At 43.7% G+C, this 18,245-nt stretch overlaps 1 protein-coding gene across 3 annotated transcripts in view; it reads right to left on the reverse strand.

The window, feature by feature from the left end:
• Positions 1–695: 695 nt before the first annotated feature.
• ATG16L1 (autophagy related 16 like 1) overlaps positions 696–18,245 on the reverse strand; it is a 71,651-nt gene continuing 54,101 nt past the window's right edge. For all 3 annotated transcript variants that reach the window (XM_085634683.1, XM_085634682.1, XM_085634681.1), the window contains 5 exons: positions 16,430–16,535; positions 15,828–15,977; positions 5,139–5,186; positions 4,126–4,227; positions 696–3,643 (listed from right to left, as the gene is read on the reverse strand). In XM_085634683.1, the coding sequence (XP_085490809.1) occupies positions 3,550–3,643; positions 4,126–4,227; positions 5,139–5,186; positions 15,828–15,977; positions 16,430–16,535 (500 nt within the window). In that variant the 3' untranslated portion in view covers positions 696–3,549. The remainder of the gene's footprint in view (positions 3,644–4,125; positions 4,228–5,138; positions 5,187–15,827; positions 15,978–16,429; positions 16,536–18,245) is intronic.

Genomic DNA, 18,245 nt, shown 5'->3' on the forward strand with positions numbered 1-18,245 from the left:
CCTCTTACTGATATGACCTGGGTACCATATACTAGGGACTTACAGGTGAGTTAGCCATTTCCAATTGGGTATAGACCATTCGTACACTTTCGGTTCAAGGCACTGACAGACGATTAGCAGGCAACAGTGCACTCCAAACCAAAAATTCAGCAGCATCAGTCGAAAAACGTGGCAGTGACCATACAAAAAGACACTTCCATAGTACATTAGGGATCCAGTCTATGCAGTCACTTTTACTTCAATATCAGTTATAAAATAAAAATAAAGGAAGCACATAAGGTGTCTGGTGCCATTACAATTGGAACTATTATAAAGACAGGCAATGATGCTCCTTAAGAAAGCTCTCAATTAGGAGCTGCTTAGCCGTTTGTCGCCTCATCAGCTGGATAGGATCATCAGTCCAGGACAGCAGTGTACATGGTTTATTCACACATGGGGCCTGAATTAGCTTTGAAAATGAAGAAAAAAATTCAAAACTGATAACAATTTGAGAAAGCCTTGAGGCTGAAGTGCTTGGTTGGGGATGAGCACGTTAAAATGCAATCAAATTACTTTTCTTTGGAGTAAAGGAACATTACATGCAAATGAACAAAACCACGACGTTTTGAATTTTCCTTCATAGTGTATGATCATTTCATATTTACACAAACAAAAACAGAACGGGGGGGGGGGGAGAGAGAACAAACAGCAGTAAGCACCATAGAGAACACAGGTTTATTCAGCCCAATTCAAAGGACCAAAGCTACACAATAAATAATGCATCAGAAAGAACACTAACTGTTGGCATGTGGCATCGCTGCATTGAATGAGCAACCAAATGTTCACCCACACGCAGCTGATAAACAGGTCGAGTGATAAAACTGACACAGTCCCTTAGGAAATCTCTCAGGTCAAAAGCATAGTGTGTATTTAGACACTGAAAACTTCAGCAATTTTCATGGTTGTTGCACTTTACTCATAGGGCTACAAGCAAATTTAATAAGATGAAGTTAACTATGGGAAACGAATACTAATCCCACGAATAAGGGGCATGCCCACCCCTCTCTAGTCTTCAGGTTAGGATAACATTTTGCACAAGTTTGCAAAAGGCAGGCAAGACTATTTTGTTCATTTCTTTAAGTCGGTCCCCAGGGGGTGAGATGAAGCTTCGTTCTCGTCCTTTAGTGAACACAGCTACTTTTAGCCTGTAGAATAGTGGCATGACTCTTGGAACACTTGCACTCATTGTCCAAGATGGTAGGATGACAAGTCGTACTCTCCAGCAGTCTTCTACAATGGTGGTAATACGCTCTGCTCCACCACTTGAACCAGCAAGGGGAGCTAGTCAACGTTCACTCCCTCACAAAAGTCAGAGGGGGTGCTTGAAAATGTGCCTCTGAAGACCGCCATGATAGGCAAGCAAAGAATGGTGACCAGTTCCAATTATTTACAAAGCTCCTGCAATAAAAACACACAACAATAAAAGGTGCAAAATTGAATAGGTACGTTTTTTCTGAAATAGCAATGCAAACTGCATCAACCCAAGGAAAGGTCTAGTTTCCTTGCTCCTCCACGGCAATGTCATATGGGATGCAGATGGATCCAATATTGAAGGATGATCTGCCATTAGTGAGCACATTACTGGCAGACAGCCACAAGATCCGTGTAACAAAGGAAAAACAAATCAGCAAACAATCCATTACAGTTCTACCGGTCTTGGGATAACCAACCTAGGTCTCTTTGATCTCACTCACAGTATCAGAAACGTCAGCCCTATTCCAAGTTCACATCCCCAGAGGCACCAAAAGTAGGGTTCTCACAAAATCCTCATGCTACAGCACTGCAAGATAGGCTAAAGTCTGCCCAGTCCTTTAAGATATTTTTCTGGTTCACACCAAAACACAAACTTGGCTCAACGGCAGCACTGGCTCACATGAACAGGTGGGGACGCAACATTTTTACGCAAATTCGTCACACTTGACTGAGATCCTCCACAACTTACTGATGCTCATCATACAGCATGCTCATTTCTAATGTAGAAGTTTAGGATTCGGTACATACAAAATGTGACTAAATCAGAACGACAAACCAATGTGAGAGTTACAAGCAGAAAGCCATATAGCAAGATGAAGGAGTTCATCATTGCTGAAGCTAGGACAGACTCGTTCGAAAAGTGCGCCTTTCCAACAGCATTACACTGGAATGAAGCTTAATGATAAAAGGAAGACTAACATATCTTCGTCTGGAGAGGTAGAAGCAGAAAAAACAGGCATCAAGTTAATTGCAAACTACATTGGTTGACAGAATTCAGGTGCTTCGAAGACCAACAGCAAACTGGTGGAAACTAGGGATGGACAGATAAAGCTGGCAAGTATAGAAGAGGGAGATGGATAGCAGAGCCATGCAATAGAATATGTGTACATTGGATAATTAATGATTTTATCTGCACAAACACTATCAGATGGACTGAAACTGCACAATAGGCTAATGCACTTTCAAACTGCTTTGTTCAATAAACGTAGCCAAACTCCTACAATAAATCAGATGCGGTTGACTGCTGGAGCTAGCAGGGGAAGCTTGAACTTACAGCTGAACTACTGAGTACCCAAGATACAGTCATAATGAACAGGTCACACCTCTGTAGGCCATTAAGTATAGTCTTTGGCACAAAACAATTCACTGTGTAGACAAAACTTGGTAAAACAGATTTAAGGGGTTGTGTGAAAAACACATTTTTGGAATAATGAAGCAACTAATATGCAGCTGCATTGCATCCCCCGTTCCCCCCACACTTTTTTTCCTTTTAAGTATTGTAGAACTTAAAAACTTAAGATTTTCCATGCTCACTACGATGGCAAACAACTTGGTACTGGGAATCCACCAAATTATTCCTCCTCCAACCTTGCAACAAAACCTTTGTTTTTTTTTACCGTAATCAGTCGCTGGGACATAACACAACGCCCCCCCCCCTCCTCCCCCCCAAAGTAAAAGTCTAACTGGCATTACCAGGAAGTTGTGGCTCAAACTTCACCCCATAACTGACCATCGTTTTTACCCCCCCCATTCCCCCCCCCCCCCCCCCCCAGAAAAAGTGCACTAAGTAGGTGTCTGCAGTACATTTAGCGGTCTTAATTGACTGCAGAGCACGCACATTGTCCTTTGATGGAGAGATTAGAACAGCACCCAAAGCAACACTGAACAGTATTAACAGGAAGGCTTGCAGAAACGCCACAACCAATGTAGACTCTGCTACATGCAATCTTCCAGACGGCCAAGTTGGGAATGAGCATGGACTGCCCATGTAGAAAGCCAAGACTTTTTGATGATGGCGGTAAACTGCAAAAGCTTTTAGTGTCGAAACATCAGCTCAAGTTCAACACTGCCACACGTCTTAATTCTGAATGTAGTAAGTGTGGCCCTGGCTTCCAGCTCCTGCCAACTTGTCAGGCGATCCTCATGGATGAACAGCCAGGCATGTTTGATGCGGAGCCAGGACATTCGGGAAGGTTTCCATTCCACTTCCCCAGTTTATCATTTGACAAAGAATTCAAAGTACTGGCCTTGTGATACTCAGAAATCGGACCACAGTACACCCCTACTTCCTTTGTCCACACTGAGCACGTGAGCACCAGATGGGGACCATGCCACAGCATTGATAGAGGCGCTGCATGGGGGGAAAAAAATCTCAGATTAGTTTGAACTAAAACAAATTCACATCCATGAAATCTAAAACAGGGCTTTACATATATATTTAAACTCCTTAAATAGTTCCTACCTCTGCCTAAATCTCAGCTACTGATTCCCAAATGACCCAATTCAATCATGACTGCCACAAAACACTTTCACCCACCATTCAATTCTACCAATTCTCTCACAAATCTGAAAGTACCAACTGCTATGCCTGCTCATCCAATGCCATGTCCCAGACCCATTCAATATCACCAAAGACCACCTAAAGCCATGAATCACACCCCGTAGACCTTCATTAAATTAATCAGCTCCCCTGCACGGAGTGTAGATTCCTCCATCTACTGAAGAATATCAAAGACCCCCTATCTCACAGCTAGCTGCATCACAAAACCTCTGCCTCTTCAGTGCTTTACCTGAAATGTATTGGTCTAAACTACTGGAATAATGGAAACTCACCTATGGTGCTTGGACAGCATTCTTTCAACCTTTTCCGTTAGCACATTCCAGAGATAGAGAGTGCCATCTGCTGAACCAGCTACTACATAGCTGCCATCAGGGCTGAGAAATCAACATAGGAGACTCAAATCACCACAGTGAACAGGAATGCAGCAAAGGTTGCCAAATTGTACCACAAAAGAACAAGTTACTTACCTTTGGTAACACATTAAGTGGTAGACTATCTAGCTGCAGATTCCTTAACTTTGAATTTCCCCATGCACAAGGCTTGACCCAGTAACTTTTGCTGAGTAATATCCCTTGCGTGTAACATCAGGTGGCTCCATTCAGCTCTGCGTGACGTTGTCGGCAGCGTCAGTTATGACATTGCAGTACCTATATAGGGGCCACCCAGGCATCAGTACTTCGTTTTTTGCCTGTGCCAGAAGCACAACGCCATTAAGTAACTGACTTCGTCATGTGCAAAATTAGGGCCCTGAAAGAGGAGGAGGGGGGGCATAACCGATGCAGACATCACGTGGAGCCAAATGGAGCCACCCAACAGCGAGTGCAAGGGGTATTGCCCAGGAAAAACATCCGAATCTAGCCTGGCACCTGGGAAATGCAAAGGTAAGGCATCTGCAGCTAGAAGTCTCTAGCAGATCATTCAATTTAACAATGCGTCAGTTATGCAAAGTTCAGCCACGCGTCACATCAGAAAAAACCATTACCTGTCCCCGTAGCCACTAACCACCAGTCAAAGCTTAAGCAGGGCAGGTTGGTCATCTAATTCTATGGCAGTATCCCCACAAGACGGTAGTCTTAATACATGTCAGTGAGAACTTCAAGTTCTGCCAGGAACTACGTAGGTGAAAACATTTTAAAAACAGACGCACCTGGAGACCGTAAGAAATGGGTCATGAGTGCTTTAACATAGTCCCCAGGTCTTCCCCAGGTCTTCCACATTATCCCAAGGTATACCCATGTCAAACCATTTTGTTAACTACCAAACAAGCACAACCCTTTTTACTCACCTGAATATGGCTCTGGTCCAGTCTGAACCACACTTGAATCCCTGGGCACTGTGAAGAGATGTAAACTGCAAGTTAACAACCAAGAGGTAAATGATATCTCTGTAAGAACAGGACCATAGAAAACAAGAACGTAAGGGGTAAATTGTGTAAAGTTTGATTTAGCAACTACATCAAGCTGTGGCAGAGTTTAATATTTGTGCTATGTAGCAAGAGGGCATTATTTGGCATGCCACCACATTTTGAACTAACATTTTTTCCAAGGGGGTTCAATCAGAAACTACACTCTAAAATGACCATTGGATTATTTTGACCTCATGTGAACTTCACTTCAGACCCAGAAAGAATATGTGCAGGTATGTAGGACCTGCATGCTGCATTCTGTGCCCCTTGCAGTTTGAACAGCTGACAAAAAGCAGGATTTTCAAATTTAACCTGTTCATTGCACCTAGTTCTTTCTGTTGGTTACGCAATCAGTAGTACAATTTTGAGGTGTAAGACGACAGATCCAGATAAACAAGAAATCCCACCAGTATAAAACGCATTTACCAGCATGCCTGATTTTAAAGAGTAATTTCAGACCGAAGCTGCAGGGCTGCATAACAAAAATGAAAAAACGTTCCTAGTAAACATGAAGGAAAGTTTCAATTCTATTAAGAACAGAGAGGCGAGGATTATGCCCTGCTTTCTTCCTTTATTTCTATTCCAGCAGACTTCAACAGTCATGTAAAAAAACTAACTTTCCCAACAGTCAACGGGAAAGACTACAACAATTCAACGAATCAGTTGTCAGTTGACTGGCTATGGGGAGACGTCCCCTGATTAACTTCCTCAACAGGAGCGCTTCCATCTCTTTGCATTATGCTCAGAACCTGAAAGAACCAGAACAGAGAAACATGAACCCATACTTTTATAACTCGGGCCATGAACATTACTACAGAGCCCTAACCTTGCACAACTGGAAAGACTTCGATGCATGGAGGAAAAAGAAACAGATTAGCTAACCTGAGTATCATGTTTTAACAACCCTATAAAATGTAATAAAAGGCAAATACCCATATCTTTCGAGAGCCTTCAACTGAAATATGCATTTCCATTAAGACCAACTCTTCATATCCTCCTAAGTTGGGAAGAGTTCTCAGGGACCTTGGGTGGGAGCAATTCTCGCTGCGGTGTTGACACCGATAGCTGAACAGGGCTGTGCCTGTCCTCACACAAATCTCCATCCCCTGTGGTGAGTCTGGACCCAGGGAAGGGAAAGGCAGGGTCTTGTGCACTACAAAGACTATTCTTTGAATATGCCCACTTCAAAGGCTGAAATATTTATAAGAAGTACTGGACCCGTCATACCATATACTCAGAACACTTCTGGGCTAAGGACATTCTACCATGAGTAAGAGCAGCTACTGTCAGGAGAGATTGCCACTTTGCTGTATGCTTTGCTGTGCTGGTCTCCTGCTGCTGCTGCTTCTGTCATGGGAGTAAAGAGACTGGACTTTGCTTTCTACATCCTGCTTCCAAGGTCTTGGGTTGAGCTTGCCTCCTGTTAAGAAGTCTCAGGGCCATCAAAGACTAGTCTCAGGGCCATCAAAGACTTCATCTACCAGCACATGGGCTCTTCTGCTGAGAGCCCTGTCTTGCCAAGTGGTGTCAAATCCAGTTCACAGGCCCTTGGAAGGGAGTTCTGGTGATACTAGAAAATCCACACACAGACTTGAAGAGTCATTTGGAATCGGTGAAACAATCCAAAATACCAGTCATCGCCACTGCCTGCACCAGAGTGGTCCCCACTTGACACAATGACCGCAGCTTACAATGCAGGCCCCAGCTCTCTGTTGCAGCGCATCTGAAAAAATGACGCATTGAGAGTCTCGCGCACTCCGCCGTCCGTGACACACCATGCCAACTCACGACTCAGTACCTGCTTCCACACTGTGGAACAGACACAGTACAAGTTGACTTTCAACGCATTGTTCCTGGGCGCAGATTTCTCCATCGACACTGCACCACAGTAAGGAACAGAGGCCACTTTTTCAGCACCTCACCTCGACTTAGTCTTTGACTTGACGCATCTAAGATACTTGGTCATGGTCAAGCGCAACCATTGATTTTTAAAACTACACCTTTATTTAATCTTTAAAACTTTATAGCTGGACTTGTGAAAGTTGGTTCGTTGTTGTTTTGGTCTTATTTTATTTTGATAAATATTGGCAATTTTTTAAAACTGGTGAGGACTCCTTATGTAGCGTTTCACTGTGTTACTGTGTATGTATGTATAAATGCTTCACACATTGAGTCTGAGATAAGCCTCACTGTTTGTGCCTTGGCTACGAAGGAGGTGTGAGCAGCGGTTATCTTAGCTGTGTTACCACTTTGCCCTGACTAGAGTGAGGGTCCCTACTTGAACAGGGTGCACACCGCTGCCAATTTGAGAGCCCATTTCTGACAGTACATATCAGCAGAAAAGAAAAAGGAAGTTAATCATGGGACGTCTGCCTATTTCCAATGAACTAACAGCTGATTGGTTGAACTATTGTAGTCCTTTGCGCTGGTCTGGCGAGACTTATTGAGAGGGCTCCAAAAAGTGCTACCAGGCCAGCCTAGAGCTACAGTGCATGTGCGCCGCGATTGACCGCAATTACTTTCACTTTAGCGGCCGCACGGCCGCTTTGATGTTTGATCGCTATCACTTTCACATTCCCGGCCGCTTTGCATAGCCAATAGGTCTCGCTTTTGGGACCTTATAAGTATTTAGTTATGCAACTGTTGCATGGCTAAACACTTATAAGGTCCCGAAGGCGAGACCTATTGGCTATGCCAATGCTTGTTTTACATGATTGTTGTCTGTTGGAGTAGAAATAAAGGAAGAAAACTGAGCATAATCCTCACCTCCACTCTGAACATAGAATTCAGAATAAAAAATTAAAACAAGTATTGGCATAGCCAATAGGTCTCGCCTTTGGGACCTTATAAGTGTTTTGCCATGCAACAGTTGTTGTTGCACCAAGGATATTGTGCTGCATAACTAAATACTTATAAAGGTTCCCAAAAGCGAGACCTATTGGCTATGCCAATGCTTGTTTAAGTTTAATCAGGTGACAGGCCACCTATGAACGCACTGTCCTCACAAGCACAGTGTGATCAGTTATTAAATATACCTTCTGTATATACAATAAATGGTTATAGGACTCCGAGCATCACCCCAACCATTGAACACTGGCCTCACAGAGCCTACGATGATGCCAGCATGTGCACTCTACGATATACTCCGGTTACAAACCTCCTATGATCACCCTGTCTCACCGTGCACTGGGCGATGTGTTGTTGCCCTGGGTACAGGAGGGAGGCGAGGTGGGTGCGGCCTTTCTGCCCCTCTACCTTCGCTGGGTTGTACGGTGCGTGCATTCATTCATACATTTTCTTTTGTGCATTGTCTGGCACACCTCGCTGTATGTATGGACAGTATCGCACTTGTACCCCTTCGGCAGTCTGGTTGCAGTTCAGCTTGCCTAGCCTGGCTATGGGCACCGTTTGAGCGATGAGAAGCAGGGCACTGTTTCCCCACTGCGTGCAGGGTCCCGGTATTGCAAATACTTGAAGTGGAACAGTCAAACGCAAAGGAACAACGGATGAAAACACTGCCCCAAAGCGACACCCTGCTTTTATTAGCTGCCTGCGCCTTTTAGTTTTTGAAACTTTTATGGCTGCAATTCATAAACCCAGAATACTTCACCACAAGCAACTCTCGGGGTCTGAGATCACACGGTGCGACGCCGAGGACTCAATCCACAGCAGCAAGCCGGTGGCCACACGTGTTAACGGTCACCGCACGTGCTCTCTTTAAAGGCTGCAGGGGGAGAAGCTGTCTGCACACTGAACCAGCAGGAAGAGTTCGAGCACCGGAAGAACGACTCCCTGGTCGAAAGAACGCGGGAACAAAAACAAATACATGAGCGGTTGCAGTTTATGGGGACTGGCACCAATAAAAATAGATAAAAGTAACCATCCAGCAAGAAATATTCAATGGTAGGACTGGATTCTGATACATCTATTGTAACACTCCCAATCGATTTATTCTCAGTCAGTCACAAACGCTGCTTTTTAAACCTCGCGCGCCTGCTTCCTGTCTGCGGGACCTGCACAGCACCGACGAAAGGCGACAGTTAATAAATGAACAAAAACCAGTCATGGAGTCGTGATGCGCAGCCTCCCCTGTGGATTTGATGAAATGCTCAAGCCGCTCCTGGAATACGCAGGCTCCAGGGCAGCCAAGCCCATGCCGCGCGCCTTCCATCTTACTTCGTGAAATGTTCCCTCAGATCACATAGTTAATGTGCAGCCAACATGACTGGGGTCGGTACATAAACAGTGCTGCAACCACGTAACACAAAAGGATTGGACCTCCCCTGACGCTAGTGATACCCACAATTTCAGTCAGCCTAACTCCCACCGCCCCCCCACAGAAACAAAAAAGCACGACGCGGTCCCGAAAGTGAAAGAGGATCTCTTGTCTTTATGGGGCCATGTGTTTAAACACATGGCCCCATAAAGACAAGAGATCCTTTCACGACGCAAGGAAGGCAGACGAGCCCGTCCAAATGGGACGGCTCAAAAAGCCAAAGGAAAACGTCACGAACAGCTCTTTTCCAATGGCTGGCCACAGTTTAGCATAAACGGTGACACCAGCCAATGGAAAAGAGGGGCAGGGCTTAATGCCCTTTACAGAAAAAATAACCCAAATCATTAAATCTTGGCAGACCTAATTGGAACTCCATCAACCAATCACTACCACCACCTAAATAAAGAATCAATTCCTGATAAACAACCTGCTTTTGAAAACAGGGAAATATATATAAAAAAAAGTTTAAAAGGGACTACCTAGCAACACTCTAACCCCGATCAGTCCTATTAATACTGGAACAGATTAACAAATTCCAGCAGCTGATTTAAACAAGCATTTGCAATGCAATAGGTCTCGCATTTGCAAAGTTTAAAGTTATTGGTATTGTAAATGGCAATGTATTTGTTTTTAAAACCAACAAGTAGATAAAAGGTTTGTTATTTATGACGTCAGTAGGTGACAGGTTAATGCAAAACGCTGCTAAAGGAGGAGCTCCCGCGGACTGCTCTGGTTTTTAAAGGGCAGTGTATTTGTTAGCTGCTTAAATAATTTTATAGATTTTGTAACTTAATACAACATAACGTTCACTAAAAAAAATGTTTTGCGTGCATAATACACACCAAGATATATGCTGTTTAATTACAGCAGGGCAGGAGGAGGTCGAAATTGTAATATACAGTAGTAGCAGAGTCTACGATGTTAAATAAACACCCTGTCACTCCTATCACCGTACACAGAGATGTTACCAGGCTCGTTGCCAATTTCTTTGCAGCACGGCTTCCTTTGTTCTTATTCTAAGATGTAAACGGATGCTGCTTTGATGTATGCAACAACAAAATATATGCTGTTTAATTAAAGCACCATGGGAGGAGGCCCGGATTGTGCTGTCTAGTGTTAGGAGAGTCTCAGATAATGAAAATAAAAAAAACTCTGTCACTCCTAATCACTGTACACAGCGATGTTGCCCGGCTCGTCACCTGTTGCTCTGCAGTCGGGCTTCCTTTGTTTATATAATACTATACATTATAGTAGTGATAGCAGTGTGGTGCTTAAATAATTCTATATATTTTGTAACTAATAATGTCATGTTTCCCTGTGTCGAGGAAACGTTTACACTTCCTAACACTACCCAGCTGCCTCTCCCAGGAGATACTTCTTACGGGACAGATACATGCTCTCCAGCATTTGTTTACTGTCTGGTATGCACGTCTATGAACATTATCTATATTATCACCTTTTTTTAGTGATCAATTAGCAGCTAGAAGCAAAATGTTCCGTTTACACCATGCGGAGACATTGCGCCGCCGTAGCGAAACATAGGACCCTGGTGGTAAAGCTGGCTTTAAGGGTTGCATGGTAAACAATTCACTTGATGAATGACAACATGAAATGCTGCCAGAGGTGGACCTCCCGCTGGCTGCTCTGGTTTTTAAATGGCAGTGTCTTTTAGTTGCTTAAATAATTGTATTTATTTAATAACTTAAAAACGTAATGTTATAAAAAAAAAAAAAAAAAAAATTTGCGTGCATAATACTTGCCCCCAGATATATCGGTTTGTACTGGGTATTGTAAATTATAGTACTGATAGCAGTTTACCCAGGTGGCACAGTAACAAAGTTTATAAAAAATAAAATAAAAAATAAAAAGAACTTTACGTGTTTAATACTTGCCCCCAGATATATTTGCCTGTACTGGGCATTGAAAATTACAGCAGTGATAGTAGTTTACCTAGTTTGCACACTGCACAGGACCATTTTTAAACAGCAATGTATCTTTTAGCTGGCTCGCATTGTGCTGTCTGGTGCGAACCGTGTCTTCGATGGTGAAAATAAAAACACCCTCTCACTTCTATCACCGTAGAGAGAAATGTTGCCAGGCTCGTTGCCGGTTTGCGGTTTAATTAAAGCCCGGCGGGAGGAGGCCCACAATGTGCTGTCCAGTGGTAGCAGAGTCTATCATGGTGAAAATATAAACCGCTTGTGACATCTATCACCATACACAGATGTTGTGAGGCTGGTACCCCGTTTGCTGTTCAATTAAAGCACGGCGAGAGGAGGCCCGCATTGTGCTGTCCGGTCGTAGCAGTCTACGATGATGAAAATATAAACACCCTGCGACTTCTATCACCGTACACAGAGTATCACTGTACACAGAAATGTTGCGACGCTCAGTCTACAACGGCGAAAATAAAAACCTGTGATTTCTATCACTGACACAGATGTTGCGAGGCTCATCGCCTGTTAGCTGTTTAATTAAAGCATGGCGGGAGAAGGCCCACATTGTGCTGTCCGGTGGTAGCATAGTGTGCAATGGTGAAAATAAAGAGAGAGGGTGCAAGACACGGAAAGAGTGATGGAGGGTAAGAGAGTAAATAAAGTGGTAAAAAAGAATTAAGCGGAAAAGAGAGGGAGCAAGGTATAAGTCGAGAAGGAATGAGCCCTTACCTGCCGCTCAGTCTCGGAGGCCATGTCTGTGTCCAGTGGAAAGCGTAAGCACGCCATGAGCGCGCAAAGGGAGCCGAGCCCTACGCGTGCATATCTCCAGTGCACAGATCTCCAGCGGGCAGTGATGCTGCCTCAGAGGGCCCCACCAAGAGCACACTGGACATGGATATGGCATCCAACGAGCAGAGAGACGAAGATGGCAGTGCAGCCTTTGGGAGAAAAGCTGTAAGGAGAAAGGCGTGCGCGCGTTGTGCTGAAACTCGAGGGGAGGGAGGGGAAAGTGAAAGCATGCCATGCGCACGTTGAGGGAGCCGAGGCGTACGCGTGCACATCTCCTGCTCTCCGTACGCACACAACTGCTGTCTCTTACGCTAACACAGTCAGCCCTACGCGTGCACATCTCCTGCCTACACATGCACAAGTCCTGTCTTGCCTAAGCATGCACATGTCCTGTCCCCCTTCGGCAACCAAGTCGGCAACAATAGCTCTCGCCAAGGCGAGCAGCACATGCACTGCGTTGCTAGGAGATACCTAAAAAGTGGAGCTGAAACCAGCATTGCACTCATCCAGGTGAGCTTGTTAAACTGCTCTAATAGGCTCCCTGTGAGTAATAATTGCAAAAGCAGTTACTTTACTTATGAACATATAAATTGTTGGTACAACGCTGTTAACAATTCAGCACTATTAAGGAGCTCATCAACGCATCTTTGACAACTTCAATAGTTCCTGATCTACTCAAACAGAACAATAAAACTCAATCAAGAATATTCACTGTCTAGGATGTGGTTAAAAAACAAATTTTGAATATGACAAGTACGGATATAGAAAAGGCCACTAAAAATGAGACTTCATGTAAAAGTAGTAGAATACCAGAACTAACAATCTTAGGCCAAGTAATGGAGCAGACTGCACTCGCAGATGTCCCAAGTAATCTTTATGGCATCATGGAGATTAGATTCAAAGGCCTCTAGTGAAGCTAGATTTATCAACACAACTGGCAGAGGCATAACAAGAAGTGGGTGTTTGAGGGGTACTGGGGCGGGACCATCTTCCAGCCAAAGTCAATAAATATCTGTGAGATACGGGAGACTCATGGGCCCGTCCTCACATTTTGCAGGGAAGCACTAATATTTTGCATTATGCCGCTGAGTACATTGGACCACTGTTGGGAGTGGCCAGAGTGGGAGCCCGCAATTCTTTTTTTTTTTTTTACAAAAAATAAATTAATACTTACTAGAAAATGGGAAACCAAAAGTACATTGGGAGGAAAGTGGGATCTTTTGCCAATCCAATTAACATCGCACAAGAGTCATATTGAGCAACACTATTTTGTACATCTATCAAAAGAAACAGCCATACCAAATAACGCCTCAATTTTATTTGGCCTTGATTTTAACATTGACTGGCATATTTATGAGCAAGCGTAAAGTAAAGATTTTGCGATTTAGGTCAATGAAACTATCATTCACATACTTTACTTAACTGTAGCAATGAAGGGCAAATGCAAAGTCTTACTTCACAGAGACTTTGTTTGGGAGTTTGAACCTGCTGTCAGGCTGCAACTGCCAGCTGTACCTTGAGAATACCACATTAAATGTTAAAACTGTAAAATTCCACCAGGCGGCTGCAACAAAATTGAGTTCTGTTAATGCCATCGTTGTTCCAGAGCACGGTTCCTAAAATCCTTCATGTTCCTGTACAGCTGCCACATCCGAAGTACTCCTGAGATTCCTTTGCACTCACTACTGCTACTACTAGTCAATCAACTTCCAAATCCTGCTGAAGAAAATCAAATACATTCACATACTTTAATTTTCCCCAGGCTCTAAATCACCAGTATTTACGGTTCCGGCAGGAGTGGTCAACACTGCATTAGCCATGCAACAAGTGCAGTATTTCTACCTCTTCATGCAAGCAAAATTCTGACCGTCAACATTCACTAATGAAGACTTCTGGAGTGATAACAGGGAACAATTCAATCATGCGAGCCTACGAAAGTTCCACGGCTGGGGAAACAGGTCTTCTCTGACCTTTCTGCAAAATGTTGATCATTTATATAAAGGAACCAGATAAGTCTTTTAAGAATATACACTAATTGATCTGCAAAAGGGACATCAAGTGTTTAAGCCAAGAATAAAACATCCAAAACTATGATTGCCACACTAATGTCCAAAATACTAGGAATGTTTCTTCAGTCTATTTGGACGAAAATGTTCCCCAAATGGTATTTGGGAGTGTTCCCTTGTCCCAAGTGCCCAATTGAATGTAGATCTGCTATCTTGACTTATTTTGGCCCTAGCATCAAGCTTATTTAAGTATATGGCCAGAGATTTAGGCCAGTTCCGGATTATGTGCAGTCCTGGGACCTGGAAGGCCACTCAACCATGCCCTTATTGGCAGAGGACTACCCCTCCCTGTCTTGATGTAATGCATTAAACAATGGTGAGCAGCATACTGTGTTTTAAGAAGTGTGACCAGACTATCTGGCTACACTTGTGTAAAATTCCACTTGTGTGTATGAACCGAGCCTTGCACTGACATACCATGTGTACGTCTGGAGTGGGCTCATGTGTAGTGACAGGTGAAGTGTGTGAGTGAGCCTAAGAAATAAGGGCAGTGGCAGTAAAAGATGGAGGTTTCCAGTCAATGAAGTCTATGGTCTGCATTTCTGTGCAGGAGGGAAGAGAGTCAGACCCTGAAGTGAGGAGCATGCAGACAAGACTACCTTTAGAAATTCCACAAGGCTTGAACAGAGTGTGTACTTGACTGTGGAAATACCAAGACTGCACCAGAGCTTGATTAATGCGTTACAAGATCAGAAATGAGGGGGGGGGGGGGGGGGGGGGAAGGAGGGATGGAAATGGGGGACTCAAAACCAAATACAGGCCATCTGGAAGAGGCTCTCTTGGGGTGTAGTGCCACAAATTAGATTTGTGCCAAGGGACACTACCACGTATGTTCGATTGGATTGCATACTATTTAATGGTACTGTACTATTAAAATGACATGGATTTCCCAAGAAAACAAGCATTGGGTTGTACACTGAAGTCATTTTGTCTACTTGTTAATTGTTGAATGTAGCGCTTGACCTCCAAGCTACCTCCACGATAAGCCTACCAGTGCTAACATCGATACCCCAACAGACAATTGCAGAAAGAGTTGTACTTGGCCAAGTTTTCAGAGACCTAGGTGCGAGGACCAGGAACACTAGTGACAAACTACCTGAACCACAGGGGTAGAGGTACAGTAGCTACGATCAGCATCATGGCCCCACAGAACCTGGCCTCATCTGTGGGGGACACGCTGGCATGGACGCCTACTTTTCTTTTTTATAGAGTTTTATATAGCGCAAACTAGACCAGAAGATATCGGGTATCAGAGCGCTTTACATAGCACCAGTTTCGTTACACAATGACATTCAATTATTATTATTTTTTTTTTTTAAGGCACTGGGAGTTTGTAGTTTGCCCAGAATCACAGGATGTGGAGCGTCATTGCAGAGACTAACTCGGTTCACTAGCTTCGAGGTGGATCGCTCTCCCCAATGACAGAAAGGAATGCCAGAGACAAGTCAAAATCTCAGCTACCCTAATATTACACAGGTTTACCTCTAAAAATTATACTCACCTAAAAGTATGTCTGATGGCATTGGCTCGTAGATCATAGATCTTTAGCACGTCATCTCGAGAGCAGCTCAGGAGCTCTGATTTATCAGGATTCAAGTCCAAAGCTGTGATTCGCCCCTGAAGGTCCAGCTCCCGCACTGTGCTCTCAGACCTTGAACGGAATGGACATCATGATTTTGGCACTCGCAATAAATAAATAAAAACCCTAAAAAGTCCCGTTCAGCTCAGTGAACACAATCAAGTAGAAACCACAGGGCAGTCCCCCATACACAAAAACAGACTGTCTGGGGAAAGCTCAGTTTTCAAACCTCCAACACTTAGGAGAGCACAAGTTGACAGCATCAAGTCTGTAAGCAGTCAATCTGCTCATTCAAAGCACATCTCTAGAATGATGGGACAGATAAGCAACTGTGGCAGTCGACACAGCAGGATCCACTGGCAATCAAACCTTTTACAGCTCATAACACAGACAACTGAACAAAGAGCATCTTCCATAGTAGAGGGGAAGAGTGGGTAGGAATTAGGAGAGTGGGCACTATGCTTAGCTGTAGACCTTGCCTAAATTTGTCCCAGATGCAATTCCCACTTTCCCCAGTCTCTTACCGGATATCCCAGAAACGGATTTTCTTATCAAAGTGGCCACTCATCACACACTGCTCTGTGCAGACAATGTCATTGCAGCTGGAACCAGCAAACACAGTCTTTATACCTACAGCATGAAAGAAAAAACTGCTCAGACATTGATGTGTACAAATGTATATTTTGCCCAGGATTTATTCAGCTTCTGTGTTTTTTTTTTTTTTACTTTGTAGCTTTATGGAGAAAAAGCATCTCATTTACCTAAATTACCTTTTAAACAATGACTCCAGTCACATGATCAGACCACCATTTGCTCGCTTCCCAACATAAAACACAAAGCGACACTTAAAACCACCTTACATGCATCCACCTAGCGACCGTGGAACAAACTCAATATGGAACACTTAGAAACACAACTAACATCCAGTACAGATCTGGACACAAATTCAGTTAAAAAAAACCTACAAGCAGCTACAGGAAGCTTTTGATATCCTAATACTACTCCGAACAGAACACAAGCACCTTGGAGAAATACAGAGATCAGAGATTAAACAAATTACAAAGCTGCAATGTGCGTGGCTCAAAACAAACACCAATTAAGACAAACTTACCATTATACAAGTCATCTATCAAAATAGCTTCGACACGGTCCTATTCCGGCAGAATTCAAAATGATCAATGTGCAAATAAAGAATTCTATTAAATGCTCAATGAATTTTGTAAACCAAATTGCCTAGAAGGAGCTCAACTGGTTACTCAATATTTCACAGAAACTGTCAAATCATTACACGGCTTAAGCAGACACGTTGGACTCATATTTAAGCTAAGACAAAGCACAAGCACTGCCCCTTTTCCAAAACAATCGACGAATACTCTAACCCAGCTTCTTCGTTCCTTCCAACACATGTAACGCGATGAATTTATGGACCTGGTTAAAGCAAGCAGGCCTGCTGGCAGCCTTTCTGACCCCCTGTCCACAGCTAACCTTCAAGAGATTTCTTCTAACAACCTATGCTGCCACACCAGAAAGAATCATCATCAACAATTCCTTAACTACAGGAATATTTCAAGAATAACTCAAAGTAATTCATCCGCCCAATACTGAAGAAAAAAAAAAAACAGAAAAAAAACCTTGCACCTACCGAACCGACAACTACAGGAAAATTACGAATGGACCTTTCCTCGGAAAACTGATAGAAAGAGCAACTTTCGCCCAGATGTCACAGTTCATTGAATGACATACTTGCTGATTTCCGTCCAGGAAGAGGCACAGAATCTGCCCTCTGGGATGACCTAAAGAACACAACTGACAGGAACGGGGTTGCTATGCTACTTCTTGGACCTCTCAGCTGCCTTTGAAACGGTTGACCATGACACTCTGATACAAAGACTCTACGAAGCTGGCATACAGGGGACTGATCTAGACTGGATCACATCCTACCTTCGCAACAGAACTAATGCCAAACATAACCCCCACCCCCATTTTCTGGCCCTAACCGCACTTCACAAAAGCAGGGGTCCCTCAAGGCTCTATCATCTCACCCATGCTTTTCAACATCTACATGAAGTCATCACCGGCACTAATCAATACATTTCACCCCATGTGATATAACTATGCAGATGACACGCAAATACTCCTTCAACTGGAAGGCCCCAAAGACATTGGACAGTCTCTAATTTTCAGTTGTATGAGCAGTGGGTCAATAGATGACTTGGAGCCATCTCAAATTGAATGCTTCTAAATCGGAAAGACTCATGTGTGGCGATTGGAAACATTATGACCCCCGCACTCACCGCCTGGCCTGATGATCTGGGAACACCGCCTAAAGTATCAAAGAAT

The sequence above is a fragment of the Triturus cristatus genome, chromosome 11 (assembly GCF_964204655.1).
Source record: "Triturus cristatus chromosome 11, aTriCri1.1, whole genome shotgun sequence".
In the NCBI taxonomy this organism is placed as follows: domain Eukaryota; kingdom Metazoa; phylum Chordata; class Amphibia; order Caudata; family Salamandridae; genus Triturus; species Triturus cristatus.